General features: G+C 43.4%; 1 protein-coding gene across 3 annotated transcripts in view; it reads right to left on the bottom strand.

The window, feature by feature from the left end:
• Positions 1-9,818: 9,818 nt before the first annotated feature.
• The window catches only part of DCAF12 (DDB1 and CUL4 associated factor 12), a 34,911-nt gene continuing 20,928 nt past the window's right edge, over positions 9,819-23,801 (bottom strand). Inside the window, exons 5-10 of one of the 3 annotated variants that reach the window (XR_005083381.2) lie at positions 17,661-17,854; positions 16,618-16,683; positions 13,900-14,062; positions 12,886-13,064; positions 12,695-12,774; positions 12,090-12,166 (exon numbers count right to left, since the gene is read on the bottom strand). Coding sequence is in view for 2 of the 3 variants with exons in the window: in XM_037151603.2 (XP_037007498.1) it covers positions 12,008-12,166; positions 12,886-13,064; positions 13,900-14,062; positions 16,618-16,683; positions 17,661-17,854 (761 nt within the window). In the remaining variant the exon portion in view is untranslated. Of the gene's footprint in view, positions 12,167-12,694; positions 12,775-12,885; positions 13,065-13,899; positions 14,063-16,617; positions 16,684-17,660; positions 17,855-23,801 lie in introns of all 3 variants that reach the window. The other 2 variants (XM_037151603.2, XM_037151602.2) reach the window with 2 other exon arrangements.

Below are 23,801 nucleotides of genomic sequence, written 5' to 3'. Positions count from 1 at the left end.
TAAACCAGTTCCTGGACTTGCCCTGCTGAAGAATAGCCCCAACAGAAATGACTACTACTGTTCTCACAGCCAGCGGCAGATGGTGCAGACTGAGGCCTGGGGAGGGGAAAGATCTCAGGGACAACACAAATCAGTACCTGATCCCAAACACGGACGGACCCCAAATGGCCCTGTAAATGCTGGGGTCTTGCCTGCAGGGCAAATCTAATGCCCATCACCCCCAACTCCGGTCAGCAGTGGCCACTTCTGCCTGAGAGGGCATCTCCTACAAGTACCAACACCTCTTTCCTTGAGTCCTTGCGCCAATTTTACCAGTTCAGCTTTTAGCAGAGTTCTTAGCGTTCTTTGAGAAGCTGCCTCCCATCATCTTAGGGAGCTTCTCTCCAGGGTCACTCAGGTCCCAATTCTGGGAAAAAAGCCACACAAGACTTCTTCCTCCCGTGTGGGCAGCCTGGCTAAGCTTCTCACCTCTCCATAGTTAAATGGAAGGCAGCAACTAGGAGGCATAAAAAGGCTCCAGGTTCTTGTGTGGGTAAAAGCTTGGCTGGATGCTTTTGTCAAAGTTAATAGTCACAATTATTTGGACTGACTTTAAGTGAGGGAGATCTTCCATCTCCCTGGGACTGTGAAATCCCAACAGATGGTTCAGCCTACTGAGCCCTAAGAATGCTTTACAGCTGTGTTCTATTTCGAAGCATTTTCACATCTCTTATTGCAGAAGCTCATAGTCATCCCAGAGATATGCAGCCTACAGTCACACAGCTGATTAATGATTATGTAGGAGGGTGCAGCCAGGAGGCTGCCAAAAGAAGGATTTGTAATGGAGTCCAGAACTCAGGGCATCCAGGAAATAAAAATATGAGATGTCCTCACCCCCACAAGTCTGAGCTGGGGGATGGGACACATGGAGCAGGGCCACTGAGTTGTTTTGCATAGCAACAGTTTTGCAGATAACCTCTAGAATGGTCATTTAACTGGTTTCATAGATATGCTAAATAGTTGTGGCCATGCTTTGAGCCAGGGAGAGGGGAGTGACTTCCACCAAAGCTGTAACTGGGAGGCAACTCCTCCTGTTACAACGCCTGTGTGAGAGCTTGGAGATGATTGGCTCCACTCCATGGGGCCACGCCCGCCCAGACTCATTACAGCAGCCCAATAAAACGGGGGGGCGGGGAATACGAGAGTTCTGGCAGGTGTAGCCGATTGTGGGAGGCGTCAGAAATGGGGCTGCAGAGGAAGATTGGTGCAGGGATTTAAACCCAGACGCAGCAGCCACTGGGGAGAGAGTCAAGCGCTTTTGGCAGCATGGGTCCCCTTGCAGCCATGTGAGAATTACCATGCGGCTTTGGCAGAGAATCACCAGCACAGCCTTAGCAGAAAATCACCATGAGGCTTCCTATTTCTTTTCCTGAGATACGGTACCCATACCAAGCAAGGAAGGGAAGGAAGGACTGTGTGTTTGTCGGTGTTTTAAGGGACTTTGGGGTTTTGATGAAGACATTAAGTCATTACTCTTAAGTCTGTGTAACTTGAATAAATAATTTCTTTCCTTTTCACCAATCTCTGACATGGAGAGCTATAATTCTCTGGCGAAGGGAAAGGTGAACCTAGTACAGGGGGACCCCTTCCCTGGCGGCCAATCAGGGAAAATCATGGGAGACCACATGTGCAGTAGCTTTAAAGTAATGCAAGTACTTGTACATGCGCAGTAAAAGCCTGCCAAAACTGGCCAGGAAGGACCTGCCCTATAAGAATAGAGTCCCTCCAGTCCCTGAGGTCAATCTCTGCTTGGAGTTGGCCTGCTCCCATGTTCTGTGCTATAAACCCTGGGTGTTTGGTTCATTTCTTTGTCCCGATCATCAGGAACCTGGTTACCTGTGCCCACCTGTAACAATTAGAGATGACTGAACTGGAAACATCAGATCCAGGGCTCTTTTTCAAAGTTGCCTCCTGCTTAACTCCTCCAACCAATGTTTATTGAATTTGGAGATCCAATGGCAATATCCTGTTTATTCCTTGCACAACAAATCTGCCTTTAAACAGCACACACACACACTTTTGAGAAGTTATATGCATATCTATATATGGTCTGGCACAAATAACACCTCTTTTTCCTACAAAACCTTCTATTACAAAATCATAAGCATGTAATTCTGTAACATAATATCACACGCAAGCGTAGCATATTTTAGGTGAAATGTTTACATTAAAACTATCAATTATTACACCCATATTATTACCCTACCAACCACATTGAAGCAGGTGTTAATTTCTGCTGGACCCTGTACATTTGGAGGTCCTGCTGGGATCGTGTGTATATATTTTTGTAAAGCAGATCTGCACATAAATGTACAGGTGAGCTTGGTTCAAGGACTGCTACTCTGAAAAGTTCATTATAGAAAAAATCCCACCTCCTTCAAGACTGAGCTTATAGCTCAGTCTTACCCACCCTCTTAAAAAACATGTTTTGAGCATATCTTTGATCGCACTTTTAAAATTTTTTTAAATTTATTTTGAAAGGGGGGAAGGGAGAAAGAGAGGGAGAGAAACATCGATGTGTGATTGCCTCTCACACACCCCCCACTGAGGACCTGGCCCGCAACCCAGACATGTGCCCTGACTGGGAGTTGAAGGGGCAACCCTTTGGTTCACAGGTCAGTGCTCAATCCATTGAGCTACACCAGCCAGGGTTGATCATACTTCTAATGGTGTTTAAATAGGGGTGGTACCTCCAGAGCTTGAGAACTAAGTTCTGGCTCCCCCTATTGGATGTAGGATGGATACATTGGCCCAAAGGAATTTACTCAGTCTCCCCAGAAGACACTGACTGGGGCTCTGGGAACAATTCTGTATCTGCCAGTGCTTGGAAAGACCCTGGAAAGTAGGGCTTTCTGAGGAGGGGTGTGATCATGGGAGACGTTCTAGAGGAGTTAGGACCTGAGCTACACCTTGAATGATTTATTTATTTATTTATTTAATTATTGTTCAAGTACAGTCTTCTGTTTTTTACTCCCCTCCCAGCTCACCCCCCGCCTTGAATGATTTTGACAGGAGGAGTTCGTTAAGAGCAATTTCTTTTTTGGATGAAAGCAATTTGACAAGGAGAGTGTAATGTGAGTTCCGAAGATTGGATGAGCTGGCTGGCCTATGCTGAGATTTATGCTGAAATTTATGCAAAAGGATAGGGAGGTGAGGAATTTCTGTTGTAGACTTTTAAAAAAATATTTATTTTTAGAGAGGGGAAGGAAGGGAGAAAGAGAGGGAAACATCAATGTGTAGTTGCCTCTCAAGCGCCTCCCACTGGGGACCTGGCCCAGAACCCAGGCATGTGCCCTGACTGGGAATCAAACTGGTGACTTTTCAATTTGCAGGCCTGCACTCAAACCACTGAGTCACACCAGCCAGGGCTAACCAATTTCTTATTAATAGACAGGATACTTCCATTAAAAACATTTTTTAAAGGATTTATTTATTTCATTTTCAGAGAGGAAGGGAGGGTGAGAAACATCAATGTGTGGTTGTCTTCCATGTGGCCTGCCCTGGGGACCTGGCCCATAACCCAGGCATGTGCCCTGACTAGGAATTGAACCAATGACCCTTTGGTTTCCAGGGAGGCACTCAATCCACTAAACCACACCAGACAGGGCCTTTTTTTGGGGGGGTGGAGGGTGGGGTAATTTTATAGAGAGGAAGGGAAAGAGAAACATCGATTTGTTCCACTAATTTATGCATTCCTTGGTTGCTTTTTTTAAATTAATTTATTTTAGAGAAAGAGAGGAAAGGAGAGGGGAAAAAAATCAACCTGTTGCCCCACCGATCCATACATTCACTGGGTGACTCTTGTATGTGCCTCTGCCAGGGATCAAGTCAGCAATCCTGGTGCATGAGGACGATGCTCTAACTGACTGAACTACCCGACCAGAGCTATACTTCAAGTTTTTGTTGTGTTTTTTGCTAATTAATGCTCTGACAACTGTCCTTATACATCTATCTTTACATGCTTACCTAGAATATTTCCTAAAATTCCCAGAAGTGAAAATGCTGGGTCAGTGGATATAATCAGTATTTTTTCTACATAATAAACACCATTTTGATAGGCTAAGGGTTCCTAATAGAAACCACAGCCACCAGTTAAATAAGCCACTAGCCTTGGTTGGTGTGGCTCAGTGGATTGAATACTGGCCTGTGAACCTAAAGGTAACTGGTTCGATTCCCAGTCAGGACACAAGCCTGGGTTGCAAGTCAAGCCACGTTCCCAGTTGGGGGCACGCAAGAGACAGCCCATTGGTGTTTCTCTCACACATCAATGTTTCCTCCACCTCTATCCCTTCCTTTCCCTCTCTCTAAAAGTAAATAAAATCTTTTAAAAAATAAAGTCAATGCTGATTTTATTGTTGATGCATGTATCCTTCACCCTTGATTTATGCATGTCTCAGGCCTTAACTGGATCTCCTGTTACTTCCTGCTATCAAGGGGAATGGCAGATTGCTAGCTGTACATGTTACTGACTAATAAATTCAGGATGGAAAAGCATCCTAAGACTCTATAATCTGATTTGTAAAAAGATGACCTAGAATGAAAGTTTAAAAAATGTTGAAATAATTTGTGGTAAGAAAGCAACCAGAGGTGAGCAGTTTGGGGAATTACTGCCTTGGTCCAGAAGAGACAGGTTTTCCTACACAGAATTAATTCAAGTGTGGTTCTGAGCTTTAATTTTTGCTTTTACAAGTCCTAGCCCTACTATGTGAGCATAGTTCATCTTTGTGTTATCATTAAAAAAACCTTTTCTTAAATCTCAAGTGTGACTTTATAAAAATTGGTATCCAAAAATTCCTCAGAATACTCCTGTATTAGTTTGCTAGGGCTGCCAAAACAAATTACTACAAACCTGCTTTTCAAACGACAGAAACTCTTGCCCTGACTGGTGTGGCTCAGTTGGTTGGAGTGTTGTCCTATAACACAAAGGTTATAGGTTTGATTCCCAGTGGGGTCACATAAACCTAGGTTGCAGGTTTGATCCCTGATCTGGGCACAATGCTTCTCTCTCACATCGATGTTTCTCTTTCTAAAAGCAATGAAAAAAATAAAATGAAACAAAACTGTCCTCAAGTGAGGATTTAAAAACAACAAAAATTCTCAGTTTTGGAGGCCAGAAGTCCAAAATTAAGGTGTCATAATTAAGGGCCATTGTGCTCCTCCCTGAGTCTAAGAATCATTCCTTGCCTCTTCCAGCTTCTGTGGGCTCAGGTCATCCCTTGGCTTAAGCTGAATCACTGCAACCTCTGCTTCTATCTTCACATCATCTTCTCTGTGTGTATGTCCTTGTCTGTCTCATAAGGATACTCTCATTGGAACTAGGGCCTACCTTAACTCAGTATGATCTCATCTCAATCCTTACCTTATATCCATCTGCAGGTAGCCCATTTCCAAATAACATCACATTCTGAGGCTCCAGGTGGACATGAACTTTTGGGGGACACTATTCAACCCACTATAATTCCCAGTTTTATTGGAGGCCATTAGGAAAATAAGATCTGCCAAAAATTTAGCAAACCTGCTAGGATATTCACCTGGGTGGAGGACAAACTGCTTGAGGAAAGGATTCATTTTTTAAAATTATTCTTAGACTTCCCTGTATCAGTATAGTTGTGGATGTTAAAAACCCAGGAAATCATCTGATGACTTAACTCCTCTCCTCCTTGTATAAGATGAAAAAACTGATGTCCAGAGAAGAAAAAACTCGTCCCAAGCCATATGGTCAGAAGTAGGAGCGGTAGAACTAGAATTGAACTGATATCCTCCCCTTTAGTCCATACTTTGAATAGCTGGCACTGAGGTTGTGATACAGGGTGCAGCCAGGGGGCCCCCCAAAAAAAGATTTAGAAAGGTGTCCAGAATTCAAAGTGTATAAAAATATATAAGATGTCCTCACCGCCCCCCCCCCCCAGGGGGAAGGGAAGAATGGAGCCAGGGCCATTGAGAGCTATTTTGCATAGCAACAGTTTTGGAGCTAACCTCTAGAGGAATGGTTATTTAACATATCTATAACCTTTAACTGGTTTCATAGATATGTTAAATAGCAGTGGCCAAGTTTGGAGCCAAGGAGAAGGTAGTGGAGGGGACTCAAGATGGGAACTAGGGGCTGCTCTCCTGGGTGAGTGGACTGGGACTCAGGAGGATGTAACTAAAGTCTGGACTCCTGAGTGAGAAGGGCTTAGGGACTGAGGATGGAACTAGGAGGACTCAGGATGGGAACTAAGGTCTGCTCTCCTGAGTGAGAAGGGCTTGGACTCAGAATGTAACTAGGGGCTGCGCTCCGGAGTGAGAGCGCCTAGGTGAGAGCTTGGAAAAGACTGGCTCCGAGACATGAAGGGCCCCCGCTTGGCCAGATGGAGAGAGAGCCACACGGTTTCAGCAGAGTGAGGACCCCCTGTTGGTGAGGTGAAAGAGGGAGCCACGTGGTTTTGGCAGGGTGTGGACCCCCTCTTTCCCAGGTGAAAGGGAAGCACCACGCAGCTTTGCCAGAATGGAGATCCCTGCAGCCAGGTGAAGAAGAAAGCCACATGCTTTTGGTGGAGTGCGGACCCCTGCAGCTTTGGTAGAAGAGGCCCACGCGGCTTTGAGGTGCCCCCTTTGGCTGCGGGGCCTGAAAAGCAAGAGAGACTTTGACTGGAACTGGGTACAAAGGACTCTTGCCAGTGGACCATGAGAGGGTACCACAGTACTTTGGATTAACTCGAGATCCTGCACAGTGACACAGCTGACGGTGCCAGCGGTCTGCAACACAGACGTGTGCTCTTTTCCTGATTTACGGTACCGGAGTTGGGACAGTGGGAGAAGGGAACGCTGCGTGGGTGTAGGTGTATGCCCTAAAGGACTTTGATATTTTAGTGGTGGCATTAGGCCTGAACAGCATTAAATAAACATTTTGTTTCCTTTTCACAAATCTCTGGCATTAAGAGATGTCTTTCCAATTGGCGGTGGACAGAAGGGCCCAGTAGATTTTAGTATTTTGTTTTCGGGAGGGGCCCCTGTTGTATAGCAGTTTTGGGCATCCCTAGGTGGGCCGAATATTGTATTGCCCCTCCCTCGGACCTCTTCTTGTTCGGTAACAGTTGGGGGTAGGGGTGACATGTATCCCCTTTCAGGGAATAGTGATAGTGTCTTTAATCAGGTAATATAACATCCCCCTAAAAGAAAAAAAGATCTAATGGTGGAACCGTAAGCATGGTGGTTGGGACAATAATTTTAACAGAAGAACCAAGAGGGGCACAGGGAGTGGGGGTGGTGAAGATGAGGTGCGTTTCTCCAGTAAGCAACACATTGCAGGGCCCAAACCACCAGAACTCGGGCCATGATACCCACCATGCTGTCTTCTGCAATCTGCAAATGGCCTTGGCCCTGGAGAACTAAGCTTCATTCTCTGTCCAGGTTGCCACCAGCTAAGAAAAAAGTAGTGATGAGTGAAGGAAGTTTCTTTTTTCTTTTCGAGGTTCAATTATTTTATTAATATCAGAGAAAGATAAACAATGATTTGTTGTTGTACACATTTTATATTCATTGGTTGATTCTCGTATGTGTCCTGACCAGGGTTCAAACCCACAACCTTGGCATATAGGGGTGATGCTCCAACCAACTAAGCTACCCAGCCAGAGCTGAAGTTTATTTTCTTTAAGGTAGTTTGATCATTTGTTTTCTTCCTGTCCATAGAATTAGGGATGTTAATTACAGTTCTGAATACTGCTCAACAAATGTAGTAAACATGTGACTCTATGTTCAGTAAATATTATTAGCCTTTCAAAAATTTTTAAACCATTTTTTTTGGTAAGGTTTTATTTATTTATTTTTAGAGGAAGAGAAACACCAATGTGTGTGGTTGCCTCTCACCCACCTACTACTGGGGACCTGGCCCAGGCATGTGTCCTAGACTGGAAATTGAACTGGCAGCCTTTCTTTCTCAGTCTGGCACTCAGTCCACTGAGCCTCAACAGCCAGGGCAGAAGCCCAAATTTTCTTTTGTCTTCACAGCAGTCCCAGAATTAGAAGCCCACGTTTCTACTCTCCCAAAGCTTCCAGCCAGCTTAACATACTAGCATGAAATACATCTAAAAGCCCATAATAGTGATCCTTCCTTTTTCTTCTCTCTGAACCACTCCCCCACCCAATATTGTTGTTTTCCAGACACTAGTCAACTGAAAAAAAGAAAGAACACCTGGGTCCTAGGTTCTTACAAGATTAACCGCTAATGCTAAGCAAAGGGTCCATCCAGACATTCTAACTTGCTATTTCTGGGTACCTGTTTGAGGAACCCTCTGAGTGGCAGCTGAATCAGAGAAGTCTGGACTGGGAGTTTTGACCTTTATTAGAAATACAGAGGGCCACATCAGTACTAATCAACTCTTCTGTGCCCAGTGCAGGGAACCTGGAACAAAAATGAGGTTCCAAAGTCTCTGTAAAAGGGCCCAGAGGATGACAGGAGGAGTCAAGTAGGCCATATGGAATGAGGCATGTGGCCCGAGGGAGAACAAGGAAATTCTTTCATAGCCTGGGAATACGGCCTGCTGGCAGGAAAGGGAGGGACCCCATAAAGTCCACAAAGCCCTTCTGTAGTACATACTTTGCTGGAAAGTCCAGCTGGAAAATGGGAGCAGGGCCAAAATCCCACAGAGGCCAGAGGCCCAGGCCAGCCCACCCCACACCATACACTGGCACCTTTTTCTGATCATGTTCCATGAACATATATCCCATAGTAACCAAAAAACCTGAGGTTGTGAAGAAGCATGCCTTTGTTTTAACCTGTATTTCCCCAAAATAATTTGACCCCGGAACATTTCACAACCACCAAAGACTGGTCTGTGGCCTGGGAATTCTAAAAACCTCATTTTGGCAAAGGCTAATTCCATTCCCTTCCCAAATGACCCTTCTCTAGGTAGCTCTCTTAATTGCTTCAATTTATTCACCTCCCCCTTCCTGTTTTGCAGCCTTTAATCATATAGGTAGGTGCCTGTGTGACTCATGTTTGGAACCAGTCTCAAAGTCAGGTGCAAAAGGCAGCTGTATCCAGCTTGCCCTGGAAAGGAGCAAGTGCCATGTGACAGAGAAATAGGTACTGACTTGCCTTGCTCGGTGGCCCCACCCTGATGGGTCTTCCAGATATGGCTGTGAGGAGGGTTGAATGATGTAGCAGTTTGCCTTCTTCTCAGCTCCAGTCCTAAACAGGTTCTGGGAAAAGCATCATTTACAGTGCTCATTGTGTCCTCTTACAAAGGACAGCTATGGTTGCAACCTCGAAAAAATGGTCTCTGCCCTGGCCATGTGTTATCCCATACTCCAAAGGGATAAGGGTTTGATTCCTGGTTGGGATGCCTGCGGGAGACAACCAACTGATGTTTCTCTTTCTAAAAAAAAAAAAAAAAAAAAAACAAAACAAAACCCTGTTACCAGAGCAGTGTACCCACTTTCCATAGTCACTCGCAGGATAACCTCCACTGAAGCAGACAGGGCCTATCACCAATCCTGGTTTATCTAAGAGGAGCTGGTCAGGTTGCTCAAATTCATGGTAATTCAGAGCAAGAATTAGCACCCTCCCTCCTCTTTAGCTTTTTTTTCAAGCACCACAGTACTTCCAGTGGACACATCTACCCTCAACTGGATCCCAGAGTAACTTTATCTCAGGCTAGAGCTGGGGACCAAGACCAGGCAGGTCTTAGTGTTTACACTTCATCTGGCTTTTTAAAATGTTTTTAAAGATCAAAAATTTATTTATTTATTTATTTATTTATTTATTTATTTATTTATTTATTTTTAGGAGGAAGGAAGAGAGGGAGAGAAACATTGATTCGTTGCCTCTCACATGTCCCCAACTGGGGACCTGGCCAGCAACTCAGGCATGTGCCCTGACTGGGAAAGGAACCAGTGGCCCTTCAGTTCACAGGCTGGCACTCAATCCACTGAGCCACACCAGCCAGGGCACACTTCACCTGCCATTAACCTTAAGGGAATACTTGTGTTTCGCTTCTGCTCTAAGCAATCCTAACACCCCAACCAGTTACTTAGGGCCTTTTCCCTCTGCCTTTTAGCTATACATACTCACTCAAACCACTTTGTACTGGAATAACGTTTATTTTTTTACTTGGCAAAATGTCAAGTACTACATATTTGAAAAGAAAACTCAAACACACTACCCATCACAGAGGAGGGTCAGGCAACAATACAAAACAAAACATCCTACTTAAATTTTTTTTTAAATATACAAGTTGGTTTAAAATGATAGGAGTTCTGTGAGAACTAAGAAATCTACAGCTTGTAGTTTAATAGAAAAAAAATTAAGACAAAAGATCTACAGCATCCAGGATTTTGCTTAATTCCCTGTATAGCACCTATTTCTCTGTTAGAAGATGAGAATTCTAAAACCCATGGTGTCTGCATTGTGCCACCAAGATATGGTCACTTGCTGACTTCCCTTCCCACCATCCCCCATCATCAAGACACTCTTCAGTCTTCTCACTTACAGCCAGAAGAGCGGGATGTCTAGGAGAGCAATTTACAACCTGGAGTGCAGGAATAAGTATGACTTTCCCTTTCCTCAGAATGGGCTGTTGACAGAAGCAGAGTTATGTGCTTCTGATGGAGGAAGAATTGTTGGTGGAAACAGCTGTTATTTGCAACATGATGCATAAAAAGCAAGGAATAACTGGACATCACAGTTAGTGCCTGCAAGTTTAAAAACCTCAGACTAGACAGTTCAAGGGAAGAACAAATTACTAATCACACCAATGCTTTTAACATGCACAATGCTGGTGGCTGCAGGCGACCACATCACCATCTCAGGGCTGAGGCAACAGAGTGTGAGAGGAGGCTGCAACCCCAGCCCCACTGTATTAAGAAAACAAACATCCACACATGAAGCACGCACTACACACAGATAAAGCACCTACTCTCCCCACCCTCCTGGACTGAATCCAATTTAGAAATCAAAAGCAAAACCCACTACAGAGACTAGAAGAAAGGCAAAGGAGAAGTTTACCCCCAAAGCCAAGGGGACAGAGAATGTTAATCTTAGCTTACTTAAAGCCCCCATCTCCAGGCCCCTGAGATACCAGATCAGGTCTTGTTTGAGGGGAAGGGCAAGGGAGGTTGGGGTGGGGATCCCCTTTACCAAATTCTACCAAGCTTTCTGCAGCCTCCAGAGCTGTATTTGGATGGAGACTGATGTTTTAGGGGAGTGGCCACTGCTAAGTGGACAGGAAGTTGAAGTGGAAGTGACACATAAAGAGAAGTGTTCTCCACCTGGGAGATACACAGATGGAAGACAGGTAGGGGAGGGATCACTTTGGAATCCTGGCACAAGAGTCCCCAGGAAGTCTGTAACCTAATTCAAAAGGTTTTCCTGGTGATTTTTCTGTTTTTACTTTCCATAATCAGTGTTATTAGACTTTAAAAAACAAGATAAAGACTAGTCCCAAAGCTGGACTCCATGGACAAAGTTGTTTCTTTTATAAATATTTTAATTACAAGTAATCCTTACTCCAGGTAATTTCAGTAACACACAGTACTTACAGGTACACAAGTTCACACACACACACACACACACAGCCCCCAAACTTTCACAGAAAGTCTGACAGCAACCACATAATTGTAAAGGAGCCCTACCTCTCAAGAGTGAAGTAAGGGTGAGAATGACTATGTCAACCTAAAGAAATCAGAGAAAGTGTGTGTCACTTGAAAAAAATACAAATAGGAATTAGACGTTTGGTTGAGAAGCCAAAAAGAAAAAATATAGTAAAATTCTGATTACCAAAAGGGAAAAAAGGTAAAAAACAAACAAAACCTTCAGATTTCTACATAGAACTTCTTTCTGTCAAGAGCCTAAACCATAGGCAAACTCTGGTGTTCCCACTAAAATATGAGGGCCTCACACAATTGCAAAAAAATCAAAAGAAAAACAAGGAAACGGAGGATGGAAATTAGTGTAAATCTCTGCATTTTGGGAGAGAGTTAGTTGTCATTAACTCCAGAGCCCAGCATAGTTTCCATGGAGCCCTGAAGGAAGAGGACCCCCTGCCACAAAGAGTTTTGTTCCGGATGAGTCGTAGCAGTGGGTGTAAACAGCATTGGGGAAGAAATCAATGTCCGAAAAGTAATTCCTCCAGGTTTCATCATGATTCTGTGGGAAGGGAGAGAGAGAGACTTTTTTAGCACCTCTAGGCCACGGGGCAGGAAAGGGGGAAGGAAGGGACAGGAATACTTTCTGGTCTTTTTAAGAGAAGAGGGTCCTGTACCTATAACCTGATGTAGCAGATTGATGCTAATGTGAATAGAGGCCTCATTTTTTTTAAAAATTAATTTTAGAGAGAGACAGAGAGAATGGTTTTTTTGTTCCACTTATTTATACATTCATTGATTGCTCCCTGTATGTGCTCCGACTGACTGGCATATTAGGCGACTTTGACATATTAGGATGATGCTCTAACCAAGTGAGCTACCTGGCCAGGGCTAGGGTCCTCACTTTTTCAACTGAATACTGGGGAGGAACTAAGTAGGCTGAGGAATTAGTATACAAACCAAAGGTCTTCTTAGGACAGCTGGAACCCAACTCTTTAATAATTCACTGGCTGCCTCAGCAGGAGGTTCCTTCTGCTTCCTGCTCTACTATTACCTGGGGGGAAACCCTAGGTTAACTAGTATGTCTTACCGGGTCTGTTTTCCCACGGATATGCCAACACAGAAGCAAAATCAAGTGAAAAGTGCCTCTGGTCCAAGGAGTGCCTCTCACTAGTGAAAAAGTATATGGGTAGTGGTATGTCAGTGGGAGTGGGTGGGAATACAGCAAAGACAATTCTTCTGTCACTGTCCAGTAAGCATGCTGGGCAGGGGCTTACTCACCAGCCAGCCTTTGCCAGTAGTTAGTTTGAGATTCTCCCCTGCTAGCCTGGGCTTGGACCCATAACAAGCCGAGAGCCTCTCTTCCAGGAATCTCTGAGATCGGATGTCATAGAATAGCAGGGAGCCTTGCCCTGTGCCCACAGTAATGATGTGCTCGTAGAAGCTCACTGACCGGATCCCTGACAGAGAAAAGGGCAATGAGCAGGGGGAGGATTCACTTGATAGTCTGCCTGCCTGAATTTCAAATGGTAGCCCTGTGTACCTTTCCCACAGCAGGGGTATCTCAGTCCAAAGCCACAGAACCCTGATGACATACTGCCATCCATACACATAATGGGAACCTCCCCATAAATCTCAGAGAAAGGCCAGATGTGTGTGATGCTCAAGATGGTTTTGACCTAAGACCGTAAGTGAGCCCTGAACCTCCTTGCCTCCCCTCTAGGCTCACTCTGGAGTCACTATTCGTAACTCTAAGCTCTTCTCCATTATGCTTCCAACCTATATTGAAACTGAGGGTGATAGGCACATTTACAAATCATTACATTAATAAAGGCTTCCTTGTATTTGACTTAAAACTACTACTGAGGAACTGCAAGAGGTCTTCATCTGGTATAGTGTTATTAGGGTAGCAAACAGCCTAGAACTGAAGGACCCAAAGAAGCACTGTCTCTCACAGTGTGAATTTAAAACAAATCACCCAACCACTCTGGGTCACAGAGAAAATGCATCTGTGTATCAAGTAAGTGTATGGGATATAAAGATGTCTCTTGGCACATAAAAACTGCAGAATGGCATTTGTGGCATCAGTCTTTCCTTATGAGGTATAAAACCTACTCCTGTAACAGTGACAAAAAACTCTCAAAACTGTATATTGCAGGTATCATTCCAGCAAAGCCTATTTATTCTTTCCCTTACTACTCCCATTTATACACAGTATTCTCTCTGTTCTGAAATGTGAGCGTCTTAACTATAACTGAAAACAAACAAACAAACCCGAAACACAGGGACTCTTACCACTGCCTCGCTCCCTGGAACAAACAGACTTAATGTTGTATGATGGCTGCCGTGGATCCAAGAAGGAGACGTGAGCCTGGGAGCCCACAGCATACACTGACCATTCACTACCATAGGCCAGGCACACATTCTCACGGCAATATGGCAGTTTGGTGGAGAGAAGCTGAAAACATAGAGAAAAGAGATGTATCCAGAGCATTACCAGAGAGCACAGAGCAGGGCACTGTTCTTAGACACCTACTTTGGGGTTTTCTCCTCATATACAAGGATACAAAGTCAGAGGGGGAAGAAAAGACAAGTGCCAATTAAGGAAATAACACACTGCCCCACAACTAGGTATGTAAGAGAAAAAGAGGGTGACTGTAATAAGATATAGACTGTATAGGCTGGTTAGGGGAAAAGGTCAAGCTGGAATTAAATAATCAGAAGCAGAGAGAAAAACCAAAACCTGCAGGCCATTTCCCAGGATAACCCCAGGGTACTACAACCAAGGCACCACTCTGTTTTCTCTGCCAGGAAGAGCCACCACCCCTCTCACTGCTCTTCAAAGGGACTCAATTCTGGCTACCCTCAGCCCAACTCCCCAGTTGTGTGGGGTTGCACATCACAGAAAGCACACTCATGGGACTGGTTCAACCCCAAGTAACCCCAACCAGTCTTAACCCTGGATCCCTCCCATTCTGCCAAATCTCTGTGGGTGCCTTCTGCAGGTAAGGTACTAAGCAAGAGGGATTCAAAGGCTACTGCGACATAAAGAAATAATTCCCGAGGCTCTGATAACTCTTGAGAGTTTATCACAGAAGTGACAAGTAGGGAAGGCCTCTAGGACAAGAGGGCAAATGATCCACAGGTAGGCTTCACTTTATGCAAAAATTGCTTGTAAATATTACAAGTTAAATCCATATTCTCATTACATGATTATTTTAGAGATGATTATCTTCGTTTAGTGATCTTTAGTTGCCAGTGGTTCCTAACATTTAGGTTTTCCAGCACTCACAACATGCCAGACTCAAAAATCCATAAGCAAATGCTTAAACATATTGTGCATTGGGGGACTGCCTGTTAAAGGAGCCTCTCGGCAAGCCCTTGCAGTGGGAAAGAAGTTGCCCCTCTGATCTCTTTTAAAGCCTTTTTTTCCTTTGATTTTGAGAGTACATTTATTAAAGCTAGGGACAATTTAACAAGGAAGGGTTTAGCATAGAAGCAGCAACAGGAGCAAGCCTAAGCAGGGCTGCTTTGGCTGTCTAGAAACATTATGGGAAAGAAGTGAGCCAAGGCAGCGCTGTTCTTAGCTCACTGGTAAGTTGGAGAAAAGAGGGCCTTGGAGACAGGCTCAGGGGTTTAGCCCAGGATGTGCTGCTACTGCTCGTTGCTCCCCTGGCTGCAAGTCTCATGCAGACCCTTAGAATTTAGGAGAAAGAAAACTCACTCAAAAAGGAGATTTTGAGTGGGCATCCCCCAAAAAGGGTGTATTTCTTTTAAAAACTTGGGGTTTTTCTTGCCCTAGTTGGTGTGGCTCAGTGGATTGAGTGCCCAGCTGGTAAACCAAAGGGTGGCTGATTCAATTCCCTGTCAGGACATGTCTGGGTTGCAGGCCAGGTCCCCACTAGGGGGCATGAGAGAGACAACCACACATTTTTTCTCTCCCTCTCTAAAAGTAAATAAATAAATAAAATCTTGTAAAAAAAAGTTAAAGATGAAAAAAAGACTTGGGTTTTAAAAAAGATTTTGAGAGAGAGAAAAAGAGAGGGAGAAAAAGAAGAAGAGAAATACCCATGTGTGAGAGAAACATTAATCAGTTGCCTCTTGCACACCCCCAGCTGGAGACCTGACCTACCACCCGGGCATGTGCCCTGGCCAGGAATCAAACTGGTGACCTTTCAATTTGCAGGCTGGTGCTCAATTCACTGAGCCACACCAAGCAGGGCAAGACTTTTTTTTAAAAAGTGTTTATTTATTGATGTTGAGAGAGAAAGATTCATTGTTCCGTTTATTTATGTATTCATTGGTTGCTTTTTGTATGTAACCTGAGGACTGAACCCACAATCATGGCATATTGGGATGGTGCTCTAACCAACTTAGCTACCCAGCCACAGTTAAAGACTTTTTAAAAAAATATTTTATTTATTTATTTTTTTTAAGAGACAGGGAAGAAAGGGAGAGAGAGAAACATCAGTGTGCAAGAGAAACCTTCATCAGCTGGCTCTCACACCCCCCCAACTGGACCTGGCCTACAACTCAGGCATGTATGTGCCCTGACTGGGAATGGAAATCAGTCCGCAGACCGGCATACAATCCACTAAGCCACACCAGCCAGGGCAGAGCTAAAGACTTTTAAGAGAGGCATGCCAGACTCAGGATTTCATGCACCATGGAATCACATGCCCAGACCCTTGCAGCGCTGACGCTTTAGACAAAAAGGAAAAAGCCCAGGGACAATTAAAGTACTTTAACCAGCCCTGGCTGGCATAGCTCAGTGGATTGAGCGCAGGCCTGTGAACCAGATGATCGTGGTTCTATTCCCAGTCAGGGCACATGCCTGGGTTGCAGGCTAGTTCCCAGAGGAGCACACACAAAAGGCAACCACACATTGATGTTTCTCTCCCTCTCTCCTTCCCTTCCCCTCTAAAGATAAATAAATAAAATATTTAAAAAAATAAAGTACTTTAACCATAAGGTGAATTTTTAAGTAAAACTACTAAGTCATGTTTATCACACCTTAGACAGTGTATTTTCAGCCTTCCAGAGATGAAAGTAGCCATCCAGAGATACTGCTCCCAATTCCTACAAGAGCAATGAAGAACAGGTTATATTCCAATCTGTAGCAACTAATATACAACGGTAAGCAGGGAAAAACCTTGAAGTTCAGGTTCTCCCATTCTTCATTCTTATCTCATGATGATTCCAGCAGGAGTGCCAGGGAATATCATCTCATTATCAAGCCTATGGAATGCAGCTGGACAGCTTATGAAATTCATACTGCTTCTTGAGAGAATCCAAGAAGTCAGTCCAGTTTCTAACAACAACATAGTTCAAAAAGCTCTTACTATGCAATCATTCCCATGGCATCCTCAGTGACAGAACAAAGCACACACATGAAGGATAGTTTTATAAGTCTCAGTGTAAGAGCTTCTATAAGTGGAGAGTCTAAGTTAGGAAAGATAAATCACCCCTAAGACATGAATATTGAAGGAGGATAAAAGGCTAATGGAACTACCCTTCAAATTGTGGCCTAATTCAGATTTTGGAAGAAGTCTTTTTCATCTTATGGCTCTATGTCTCCATCTCAACACTAAATACCCCAGTTGCAGGAGATCTAACTTAATGATTAGATAAGATGTGGTGGTTGTGTTTTGAAGAGACAATGAAAAATAAAAATAAACTAAATACCAGAGAGAAAAATAAGTGATTGCTTTCAGAGACATATATGAAAATAACACCCAAAATAGAGCTCCTGCAAAGGCATATGCAAATAAGAGACAGTCAAATCAGAGTGGCCCTGCGGAGACTCTGAAAGGCTGGCCCACAAATATGGACCATCCAGAGAAATAAGACAGAGCTCAATACAAAGAGTGGGTTTTTTAATTTGTTATAATTTATCACCAACATCCCTTCATCTTCAAGAGGTGCCCTGAGGGCTCAGAACCATGCTACCCAGCAAGCAATGACTTAGGGGAAAAGGGAAGTGCTTCTACTAAGACATAAGCCAAGAAGTTGGAACAAGAGTAATAGGCTTCAGGCAACGTTTGGCAAACTCATACCTTGTTCTTGTTGTTGAAGGCCAGAGCACGGACCTTGCAGTTGTCAGGGTTTGTGTCTTCCTTGGGGATGTCCTTTAAGGCCTTGTGAGTGATGTGGGCATACACAGGGACCTGTGACACACTGTGCCTTGAATCACTTCTGGTCAACACATCATCTGTCACCTCCCAAAGTCCCATGGAACCATCACGTGAGCCTGCAGGTCAAAAAGACCACAAATGTCAGACATACCCAACTCTCCACAGGACAGTCCCACAGAAGGCAAAAATAGGCTCTTTCAGTCTAGTTTTTTGTGCCTCATCCTCATATGTGCTAAAGCTTGGTCAGGTTGCCCATCCAAAACAAAGAGATATACGCGTTTTAATAGCTAGACCAAGGGGATGATTCAACTAAGGTGTAGTAGTTAAAATATAACCTTTAAACCCTGGCTGCATGGTTGTTAGTTGGAGCATCATCCCATACACCGAACGTTTGTGGGTTCAACACCTGGTCAGGGCACACACCTAGGGTACAGGTTTGATTCCCCAGTAAGGATGCATACAGGAGGCAACTGATCAATGTTTCTCTTTTGCTGCCTCTGTTTCTAAAATCAGTAAAAAATGTCTTGTCCAGTAAGAAAAAAACAAAACAAAAAACCATCTTTATTTATTTATTTATTTACTTACTTACTTACTTTTAGAGAGAGGGGAAGGAAGGGAGAAAGAGAGGGAAAGAAACATCACTGCATGAGAGAGATACATCGATCAGCTGCCCATAACCAGGGACCTGACCTGCAACCCAGGCATATGCTCTGACCAGAACTGAACCAGAGATCTTTTGGTTCTCAGGCCAGTGCTCAATCCACTGAGCCACACCAGTCAGGGCTATGTATATCCTTGAAGCATAACATGACTTTTGACAGAAGAGTTTGATTAAGCTCAGTAACTTTCCAAGTCAAATGCTTAGGTCACTTGGGCATGCACACACAGGTGACTTCTACTGGGCAGCAGGGTTTGTGAATCTCCACTTTACATCGGTTGGTACTTAGCCTTTCCTGAGTCTCAAAGCCATTCAAGAGACTTAGGAATCTCTAGAAAAATACGCAAAAATAGCACATTATACATTTACTTTCAAGGAGATTCGTGGGCTTCTTGAAGGCTTTCCATGGACCCAGAGGGACCACAAATCTTCTATTAAGAAGACTATTCTATATAAGCTAAATGCTTAAGAAGACAGTTTTCCTTAACAAACAATAATGAAGCACTTAAAAAACTAAGAACATTTTTCTTTAAATTGAGCCCGACATACATTGCCGGTGGTAACTGAGTACAACCAAGAAATCTGCAGCAAGCCGCAGAAGCCTGTGTTCCCATCTAGGAATAATGCTCCGTCGTAAGACCCATATACAAAGATGTCTGTTCAGAACAATCCATATTTCCAACAATATAGCTATGGCATAGTTATAAAACAGAATATCGAGCACCACTAAAAAATCATGGTTTTAAAATTCCTTTCCAGTAAAGTTATTTGTCAACTTTCCTTTGAAACCAGGTGCCCTTTCCACATAAATCTCCTGAATGCTTTGTAGTAAGAATTATCTAACATGGCAAAAATATCCAATTTGTTTGCATCATAAGGATTGTGGGCAGGGATTCAAAGCAGAGGGTTCATCATGTACGAAATCTAGAAAAGGCCAGGGCATAGCTGGAGAACTACAAGGGGTTTATTGTGAAAATTTAAAAAATAAAACTGCACAAGTTTTTCTGAAAAACTTCAAGTATCCTGAAATGTTGAATTTTACAATTTGTATACTTACAGTCTGTCATACAGGAATCATACAGGTGCATACAGGAATCTCTTTTTCCCTTCCACCCTCTCTCTAAAATCAATAAATATATCCTCATGTGAGGATATTAAAAATTCTTATGTGCATTACTTTCACAGTTAGAAAAAATTAAAGAATTTGGTAGCAACATGAAGATTAAATTCGAGGAGACAAAATTAAAAGAAAATATACAAGGTATGCCCAGAAAGTATCCAGCCATGAAAAAGATTCTTACTGAAGAAGATTCAAGATACATGAAACACTCTACAAAGGACAATGATGCCTCAGTCCCCTTCAAAGCAGGCACCTTCCCAATCAAAACACAGTTAACATGGTCTTCACATTGCTGTGACGTTGCCATGCCTTCTTCAAGCATGGGGAACCATGCAACTTCCACTGGGATGACTGGGCCTTCGTTTCCAGGTCATAGCCATAGACCCACAATCCATCTCCAGATATCTCCTTCTTGGGAAAATCTGGTTTATTGGTAGCAGTCTGAATCAAGTCATTAGCAACTGCATCAGAAGCCACAGAACAAATTTTGCCACGACACGTTTCATGCCAAAAACCTGTGTCCAAACCTTGGACACAGCCCTGGCTGGCATAGCTCAGTGGATTGAGCATGGGCCTGCGAACCAAAGGATCGAGGTTCGATTCCCAGTCAGGGCACATGCCTGGGTTGCAGGCCAGTTCTCAGCAGGGGAGACATGAGAGGCAACCATACATTGATATTTCTCTCCCTCTCTCCTTCCCTTCCCCTCTAAAGATAAATAAGTAAAATCTAACAACAACAACAACAATAAAAACTTGGACACAGGTTTTGGAGTCCCCAGATCAGCTTCTAGTTCTCACATTGACAATCACTGATCTTTGTTGATTGCAGCCCACACAGAGTTCAACATTCTCAGGTGTTTTGCTTGTTGCAGGCCTTCCAGAATGTGGATCACTTTCAACAGATTCTCAACCATCTTTGAAATATTTGTGCCACTTTTATTTGTGCTGCACTCATTGTATCACCCCCAAAAGCCTTCTGAATCATCTAAATAGTTTCCATGGAGGAATGTTGAAATTCAAACTTACTGCAAAATTTGATGCAAATTCATTGCTCTACTCGCTCAGTCATTTTGAATGCAATGGCCACACTCAACAGCATTTACTACCCTCCTGTCCCCCAACTAGTACAGTCAAGTTGTCATTGTTCATGTATGCACATCCCAGTCCCCTCTCCTTGGCTGTCAGGTTATGTACGTGTTGTGTAAAGTGTTTTCATTATGTTAACAATGGCTGGACTTTTTCCAGATGGACCTCGTAGGATACTTCAGTAACTCTAGAGATGTATAAGGATTCAAATGGAGAAGATAAAGAAATGGATGGATACAGAAATACTTTAGAAAATAGTATCAACATGGCTTGGTATTATTCTAAGAAGACTAAAGAGCCTAAGATGAGTCTTAGTTCTCTGGCCGTGCTACTGGGTAAGGAGGAAGCACTCACTAATACATGTCAATGTGGTGGAGGGAAGTTATGAAAGGGTGATGATGAGATTAAATATACAGATTTTGAGGTGGAATGTTCAGAGGTTGATGCTCATTATCAAGTCTAAACATCAGCATTGGTTTATAAGTACTGAGCATTTTCAATATGGTGGCCACTATGCATTATCTCATTTAACCTTCTCAGTGACCTACTAAAGTATCTATTATCATTATCCACGTTACAAATGAGGAAACCCAAGTCTCTCTCAAAAAGCTAAGTAACTTGCTCAAAATTTTGTGCTAATAAGTGGAAGGAGAAGGACTTCCGCCCAGATGGAGGCGTAGGTGGAAGCACTGCGCCTTCTCACACAACCAAGTTTAAAAACAGCAAAGTTTTAGCAACAAAAATGTAGCCAAACCACAGAAAATTGAACTATACGGAAGTCTGACAACAATGACCCTTCAGCCAAACTGGTAAGAGGGGCAGAGCCAGCAGCAGAGCAGGGTCGGGCAGGAAAGATCCACCAGACCCACCTGGGCACGCAACCCAGGCATGCCAGCAGCCATGGGCGGATCCCGGGTGTGGAGTAGCGGGCAGACCCACTGAGGGCTGACCACGTCACACATTCATGCGCAGATACTGGTGAAGGAGCAAGCGGTGAGACAGACTGTGCAGGCCCCAGTGGCGGAAAGCGGCAGAGGGGACCGCCATTGTCCCTCTCTGACCCCACCCCCACATATAGCATCACAAACCAGCGAGCGACCTGGGTGGCCCTACCCTGGTGAACAACTAAGGCTCCACTCCTCATACATAACAGGCATGAACAGATCAAAACATGGCTCAAGAACAACTCAGAGCCCCAGAGCTGATAAATCTAAGTGATGAAGAAATAGCCAAACTTTCAGATGCACAGTTCAAAATACTGATGATCAGGATACTCAGAGAACTGGTTGATTTTAGTCACAAATTAGAAAAACATATGAAGGCTAAACTAATTGAAATGAATGGAAATGCACAGGAAACCAATAGTTATGGAAAGGAAACTGGGTTTCAAATCAAAGGAGTGGACCAGAAAGAGGAAAAAAATGACCAAACAGAAAAGGATGAAGAAACAAGAATTCAAAAAATGAGGAGAGGCTTAGGAACCTCCAGGACATCTTTAAATGCTTCAACATCCAAATTATAGGGCTACCAGAAGGGGGAAAGGAGCAGCCACAAGTGGAAAACTTACTTGAACAAATAATAAAGGAGAATTTCCCCAATCTGGCAAAGGAAATAGATTTCCAGGAAATCCAGGAAGCTCAGAGAGTCCCAAACAAGTTGGACCCAAGAAGGAACACACCAAGGCACATCATAATTACATTAGCCAAGATGAAAATGAAGGAGAGAATCCTAGAAGCAGCAAGAGATAAGGGGACAGTCACCTAACAAAGAAGTTCCCATCAGAGTGTCAGAGGATTTCTCAAAAGAGACCTTACAGGCAAGAAGGGGCTGGAAAGAAGTATTCCAAGTCATGAAATCCAAAGACCTACATCCAAGATTGATCTATCCAGCAAAGTTTGCATTTAGAATAGAAGGACAGATAAAGTGCTTCTCAGATAAGATCAAATTCAAGGAGTTCATCATCACCAAACCCTTATTATATGAAATGTTAAAGGGACTTACCTAAGAAAAAGACGAGAAAAAAGATGAACAGTGAAAGGACAGCAAACTCACAGTTATTAAGAACCACACCTAAAACAAAAGCAAACTAAGAGGACAGCTAGATTAGGAGCAGAACCATAGAAATCAAGATCACATGGAGGGTTAGCAACAGGGGAGTGGGAGAAGGAGAAGGGGGGAGAAAGTACAGAAAATAAGTAGCATAGACAGTAGGTAGAAAATAGATAGGGGGAGGGCAAGAATAGTATGGGAAATATAGAATCTAAAGAACTTGAGACATGTGGTCATAAACTAAAGGGGGGAATGGTGGGGGAGGGGTGTGGAGGGGAATGAAGGGGGGAAATAGAGCAACTGTAATGGCATAATCAATAAAATATATTTTTTAAAAAATAAGTGGAAGGAGGATTCAAATTCAGGTCTCTAATATCAGACAGGGTTCTTAAAACCTGCTGTTTTTGTTCAGGAAATGCACATGTGGGAGTTACCAGCTTGAAAACATAGGACACTAGCAGGGTATCTGAAAGAAGAGATGGGAGGATCTCAAATAAAAACAAATTCTGGCTTCCAACAACCAAATTTAGTGCAGGTTATTGACATATAGTCTCTACAGAGGTGACATTACAGCCTCTGCCCTCTCATTGCTTGGCGAGACAAATAAAAGGGAATCAAAAACTTCTCAACCACTGCTGAGTACATACTTGCTCATCAGATTCATTTTTCCTCTTGGCTCCTTTCTACTGCCTTACAAAGAATGCAAAGAAGAGCCCTGGCTGGTGTGGCTCAGTGGATTATCAGCCTGAAAACCAAGGGGTCATTGGTTTGATTTCCAGTTAGGGCAGGTGCCTGGGTTATGGGCCAGGTACTTAGCTAGGGGGGCATGTGAGGGGACACCAACTGATGTTTTTTTCTCACCTTATCTTTCTCCCTTTCTTCTCCTCTCTCTAAAAATAAATAAATAAAATCTTAAAAAAAAAAAAGAAAAGAATCCAAAGGAGAAATACTTATGTTCCCCTAGCTTTAAGAGTTCTAAGTATGGGCTTTGAAATCAGACCTGGATTCAGATTCTGACCCCATCTCTCACAATCTGTGTGGCCACAGCAACTTACAGCAATAACCTCTCAGAATCTAAATTTTCTCATTGTGAAATGCGGCTGATAATGCAAACCCTCTGGTACTATTCAGAGGATTATAGAAGATAACA

This window comes from Artibeus jamaicensis, unplaced genomic scaffold (assembly GCF_021234435.1).
Source record: "Artibeus jamaicensis isolate MK-2021 breed Jamaican fruit bat unplaced genomic scaffold, CSHL_Jam_final scaffold_1964, whole genome shotgun sequence".
NCBI lineage: Eukaryota > Metazoa > Chordata > Mammalia > Chiroptera > Phyllostomidae > Artibeus > Artibeus jamaicensis.
Note: the sequence above shows the minus strand (reverse complement) of the source record. Positions and strands in the feature narration are given on the sequence as shown.